Source organism: Canis lupus, chromosome 29 (genome assembly GCF_048164855.1).
Source record: "Canis lupus baileyi chromosome 29, mCanLup2.hap1, whole genome shotgun sequence".
Taxonomy (NCBI): Eukaryota; Metazoa; Chordata; class Mammalia; order Carnivora; family Canidae; genus Canis; species Canis lupus.
Genome location: NC_132866.1, coordinates 177,181 through 183,180, shown reverse-complemented (window position 1 = coordinate 183,180; position 6,000 = coordinate 177,181). Strand labels below are relative to the sequence as shown.

The 6,000-nt window shown below is 72.1% G+C and overlaps 1 protein-coding gene across 1 annotated transcript; it reads right to left on the bottom strand.

Moving 5' to 3' along the window:
* Positions 1–366: 366 nt before the first annotated feature.
* Positions 367–1,323, bottom strand: LOC140620497 (olfactory receptor 226-like). Its single transcript, XM_072804702.1, has one exon. It carries the CDS (start codon positions 1,321–1,323, stop codon positions 367–369), a length of 957 nt encoding a protein of 318 aa, XP_072660803.1.
* Between the last annotated feature and the right edge of the window lie 4,677 nt (positions 1,324–6,000).

Below are 6,000 nucleotides of genomic sequence, written 5' to 3'. Positions count from 1 at the left end.
TGGGGCCTCAGCAAGGAGGTGGGGCCAGGCCTGCGTCCTGGCCACCCTGCGCCCACCAGGGGTCGGGGAGCGGGTGTTCCCTCCTGCAGCCACGGGGGTGTGGGCCCCCTGGAGGCGGCGGCAGCGAAGTGGCCCAGGATGAGACCCTGTGTGGTGCCCCGGAGGGCAGGGGGCGGGGGCTCCACACGGGGTGCCGCTCCAGGCCCCAGGGGCCGTGAGCCGGGTCGGAGTGGTCACCCTGCGTGCTGTCCCGGGCACGTTCCGCTCAGGTGTGCGCCAGGGACGGCGCCTCGGGCCCTCACCTCGGGGCCACTCAGGACGGAAGCTGGGTCCGGCGCGGCCCAGGGGCGGGGGTCGGGGAGGCCCCTAAGACCGGGCACCCAGGGCCCAGGCCGCCCTCCCGGCCGCCTTGCGCAGCGCGTCCTTCACCTCCCGGTTCCGCAGGCAGTAGATGATGGGGTTGAGCAGCGGCGTGAGCACCGTGTAGACCACGGACACCAGCTTGTTGAAGTCGAAGGAGTAGATGGCGCGGGGCCGGGCGTAGATGAAGAGCGAGGCCGAGTAGAAGACGAGCACCACGGCCAGGTGCGCGGCGCAGGTGGAGAAGGCCTTGCGGCGGCCGGCGGCGGAGCGGGCGCGCAGCACGGCGCTCACGATGGCGCCGTAGGACAGCACGGTGAGCAGCAGCGGGCCCAGCAGCACCAGCAGCGCCAGGAGGAAGTCCACGAGCTCGGCCCGCGACATGTCGGAGCACGCCAGGTTCAGCAGCGGGGACACGTCGCAGAAGAAGTGGTTCATGACGTTGGGGCCGCAGTAGCCCAGGCGCGAGATGAAGAAGACCTTCCCCAGCGACACGCTGAAGCCCGAGAGCCACGAGCCGGCGGCCAGCAGGCGGCAGAGGCGGCCGCTCATGACGACCGGGTAGCGCAGCGGGCGGCAGATGGCCACGTAGCGGTCGTAGGCCATGACGCCCAGGAGCGCGCACTCGGTGCAGGCCAGCGCCAGGAAGAAGTACAGCTGCGCCATGCAGCCCGCGAACGAGATGCGCCGGAAGCGCGGCGCCGCCAGGCCCAGCAGCATCTTGGGCTCCGTGACCGACACGTACCACAGCTCCAGGAAGGACAGGTGGCCCAGGAAGACGTACATGGGCTTGTGCAGCGCGGGGCTGACGCGGATCACCGCCACGATGAGCGCGTTCTCTGTGACCGTGAGCGCGTAGGCCAGCGAGAAGAGCGCCAGCAGGCCCGCGTGGAAGCCCGCCGGGCCCGGGAAGCCCACCAGGATGAACTCCGTCACCTCGGAGCCGTTGTCCGGGGCGCACATGGCGGCACCTGGGGGCGGAGGCAGCGGCTGGGGTGCCGGCCGGGGTGTGGGAGCCGCTGCCCCGTCCCCGTCCGCCTCCCCCAGGCTGGCCCCCGGGAGCGCCTGCGTCCTCTCGTTCCCCGGGTGCCGGGTGGGAGGTGGGGACGTGGAGGGGAGGGGGCCTTGCGGGGCACACGAGGACGCCTCACATGCCCAGCCCGGGCTGCACAGGGTCAGGGAGGCTGTGGCCACCGTCTCCCAGGTTGGGTTGGCGTCTCGTGGGTCTGGGGGTGAGGGAGCGGCCTGGGGGGACGGGGAAGGGCTGCGCCCTGAGCGGGGCTCCTGGTCTTGTCCTCGAGGTGACCGCCTGCAGGTGACCTGCTGACGTGCATGGCCCCAGGAGGGCAGGGGCCACGCGGGTCACGGCCACCCACGGGGCACCTGCTCCCTGGGAGGATTCGGGGTCCGGGAGGTGCAGGGACGCAGGAGGCCCACCCTGGTCACCCCAGCCAGGTCCTAGGGCTGAGGCCCCTCCACGGGCCCTGGGGGTCCAGCCTCCACCCCACCCCACACGCAGCTGCCATCTGGTTGTGCGCTGAGGCAGCCACAGGGTGCAGGGGGCCTCGGTGACCCCAGCCCCTGCAGCGCCGCCACGAGGACTGTGGTCAGAGGGCCCACAGGGCCGCTCCCCCAAACAGAAGTCGGCTCCTGTCACCCCGCCTTGCGCACGGCCCTGGGTCCCCCCTGGGGCTCCCCACAATGTGGCTGAGCCCCGTCCCGGGGCCCCCGCAGGCCGCGGCTGTGTGCACGTCTCCTAAACCCGTTGTAAAGGCAGCGAAGTCCGTCCCGGGGTTGGGGTCACAGCTCCTTACCTGCACCCCGAGCCTCACGGCCTGAGCAGACCCGTGTGGACGTGGAGGGCACGGGCGGGGGCTCGCAGGAGGAACCCCCAGCCGGCTGCTCGGGCTCTTCTGCATCCCGCCCCACGGGCCTCGGGGGCTGAGCTCGGCCAAGCGGTGTGGGGGGGCCGCCTGCCCTGGTGCAGGAGGTGCCCGGGCCCAGCTGCCCCCCCCCACCCTTTCTGGAGGCCCCTGAGCCCAGACCCCGGCAGGGTGGCTGCCCCGGCCCTGGGCCCGCTCCTGTCCCTTGTCGGCCTCCTGCCTCCTTGGGAGACTCGGGACTCCCCGGCCTCAGCCCTGCACGCCGCCCAGGGCCCGCCTCACGCAGGAACACGCGGTTTTCACCCTGCGAAGATTTCACGGGGCCGTGGAGCCCAGAGCCCGGGGGGGGAGGAGGCGGCTGCAGATGGACCCCCCCCTCCGCTGCCTGTGATGGGACGACGGGACGCCCGCCCTCTCAGTGCCTCACGCCCCTTGGCCACCCCACGGCGACGTTGCCAACCCACTCGAGGGGCTGTGCAGCCCGGTGGGTGCTGCTGGCCGTGCGGCCGGAGGGGGCCCGGTCGGACCTCGCTGGGGTCAGCGCCCTGAAGCAGGGACCCGGTAACAGCACCTGTGGGGGTGACCGCGGGACTGTCCGCTCCAATGTGCCCCTGTGAGCCACGGGACACGGAACCAAGCTCCACCTGGTCCAAGGTTGTCTCCGGGCGGAGTGTGACCGCGCTGGGTGGCTGGGGGGACGGGATTTCCTCGGGAGCCCGCGCCCCACGGACACGAGCAGACAGATGGGACGGCCCCGGCTCCACGGTGACGCTCCCACACCTGTGTCCCGAGCTTTGCCGGGTGCAGAGTCACGTCCCCTGCCCCGCATGCGGATCCTGCCCACGCCGCCGGCCCTGGTGGTGCTCAGCAGCCATGGACCCTGACCCACCGGCCCCGATGCGGGTTCCCACGTGGACTCCAGGCACCTGCATGTCCGCGTGCCCCCAGCGCGCACACACACACACACACACACACACACACACACACGCAGGCACCCTGCACTCTCTGCCGGCCCCGGGACAGTTGCCAACCCCCTGTCAAGCCTCAGGAGCTGCACGCTGTGTCGCAGAGACGCCTGCACTATCAGCTCCTGACGCGGAGCTGAGCCCCCAAACCACAGAACCCGGCCCCTCGCGGGACGGACACGTGCAGCAGCAGGTCCCAGACAAGCCTGCGGCCCTCGTCCCACGTGGTGCACGCAGGACACCCCCCACCAGGGGCTCACACGGGCCCAGGCGGACGCGGGCGCAAGCACCCGTCGGCTCCCACCTGTGCAGACGCAGCCCCCCCCTGCCCCCCCCGGCTCTCAAGCCCCAGCCCTGGGCCCTCACCTGCGGAGGGCTCCGCCGCTGCTCCCTGGCCTCTCCGCAGAACCCGGGGCCACCAGGGCGGGGACTTAGCGGACGTGGTTCAGTTCCTGGCCCTCAGCGCCGACGGGGGTGACCGTGGGCTCCGAGGGCCGTGTCCTGCCCTCGGCGGCGGCCCCCTGAATGCCCCTAGCCCCAGCGGCCGCATGACCGGGGCCCCCCAGGGCCAGGACAGAGCTTGGAAAATAGAAAACCAGAGGATCCTGTGTGCTAAGGTCCCGCCAGGGATGCCGAAGGCCACCGCTGCCTCCTCCCTGCCCACCTTGCCCAGGAGCAGGCGTCCGGCTTGGGGGAAACACGAGGGGCCCCGCCTGCTCGGGGGGCCCGGGTCAGCCCCGGAGCCCACACCCTGCCCGGCCGCCCGTGGGTTCTTAGGGGCAGCCGTGCGGCGAGCTCACCTCCGTGCCGGCAGCTCCTCCGTGGGCAGAGCTCAGGCGGGAGGGGAGGCAGGGCAGTAGCTGTGCGGTGGCCGGGGAGTGAGCTCCTGCCCCCACCGCCGTCCCAGGGGCTGTCCCACGGCACCCGCAGCTCTGCCCGGGGAGCCCCTCGGGCCCCTGCTCGGGGACGCACCGCCCCAGGGACCCGCCGCCTCGGCCAGCGTGGAAACATGTCCCTCTCCGCCGTCCTCGTGGGCACACGGCAGCTGTGACCCGGTGGGGGGACGTGGGTACAGGCGGCACCCCTACCCTGCCTCAGCTGCTTGGGGTCACAGAGGGGCCCCGGGAGCAATGTGCACCCCCACCCCCGAGCAGCGCTGCGGGCTAGACCCTGCTCTCCCGAGTGGGCTTCACGCTGCATCCCTCAGGCCTGGGCTGAGGCCCTGGTCCTGCCCGTGGCCACCCACCTCCCTATGTCCAGCGGGTCCCCGCGGGGCCACACGAGGTGGACAGAGAAGCCCCTTCGCCGGCCGTGAAGAGGCCCGGGAGGTGAGAGGAAGGTGTCCAGGACCCCACATGGGGTGACGGGCTCCCCTGCCTCGTGGGGTCCACTGTCTGCCCACTTGTGCTGTCGGTCCCTGTGCCGTCAGGGAAGGAGCCCTGTGGCCCTGGGCACAGCCCACCAGCCTCCCAGACGCGAGGTCCTGGCCCCCTGGACCCGGATGTCCGGGGCGCCCGGGTGGGCACAGGTCGCCCGTGTTCCTGGGCCCCAGGGTCATTCTGCGGCCGTCGTGGTGACTCGTTCACACTCAGCTGAGCTGGGCTCTGGCCTCTGGGTCCTGCCCCCAGCGGTCAGGGTCCTGGGGGGCTGCAGGGAACAGGCTGGGGTGGCGGGTGCTCGGGCCAGCAGGTGCCGGAACCAGGTAGACTTGGAGTAGGGACAGCATCCAGGGAGAGAGGGCCAGGGGCGGCCGGGGAAGGGGCGCGGGCCCCGGGTGCAATCGGCAGGCTTGGGGGGCAGGGTGGTCAGGGGCTGCTTCTGGATGTAGATTTAGGGACAGGGGCTGTCGGGGCATGGACGTGAGTCCGGCCCCCCCTCCCCGGGCCTCACTGTGGGGGGCATGTGGGCTCCGTGGGCCGCGAGGCTGGGCCTCACCCCTCCCCCACCTTCAGGAGCCTGGCACCACGGCCCCCCGCCGGCGGCTCCCGAAGGCCCTGTCCCCCCCCCATGGACCGTGTCCCCCCCAGGCTATGGCCTCCTGCCCAGGGCTGCTGGGCTCCTGCTGGGTTGCTGATTGCCGCGGGGGGTTGGAGATTTTCTTCAGGGGAGCCTCACATCCAGGGTGGGGCCTCTGCCCTGACTGCAGGATGCGAAGATCTGGGTCTTTCCTGCCCAATCCTCGGGTCACCCGCGACCCCCGGCCCACCTCAGGGGTGCCCAGCACCTGCCCCGCCCCACCTCCCAGAGTCAGCATCCACCCCGTCCCTGCAGGGTCCCCTGGCTGTCCCCGGCCTCCCCCAGGCAGGCTTCCTCTCGGACCAGAGCCGAGGGGCAGGGCCTCAGGGGCTCGCCCTCCTGCTCCCCCCGCACAGGCCTCACCTCTAGCCGCGGGCCTGGGGGCTCCCCTGCTGCCCCCCCTCCCTGCCGCTGGGGCTCCACCCCTTTCCTCCTTTCCTGGCTAAGCAGGGACACTGGCCGCAGCCTCCTGTCCCCGAGATGGAGGCGAGGAAGGTCCAGCCCCGGGGCCGCACCTGCACCCTCCCCCCGCCCCCCTCCCGTGGCAGCCCGGGGCGCCCTCACCCCACGACCCCCGCAGGCTCCTGCCGCCTGTGCCAGGCCTGCGGGGAGTGGAGTCCCCTCCTGGCCAAGCTCTTCTGTCCCCGCGGCTGGTGGCGCTGAGACCTGCACAGGCCCGACTTGCTGACCGCCGCTGCCCAGGCGGGTCCCCGTGAATTTTAGAGTCGCTTTGTTAGGTCAGGGCTCCCCTCTTCAGTGGTTAATTTGGGGAAATG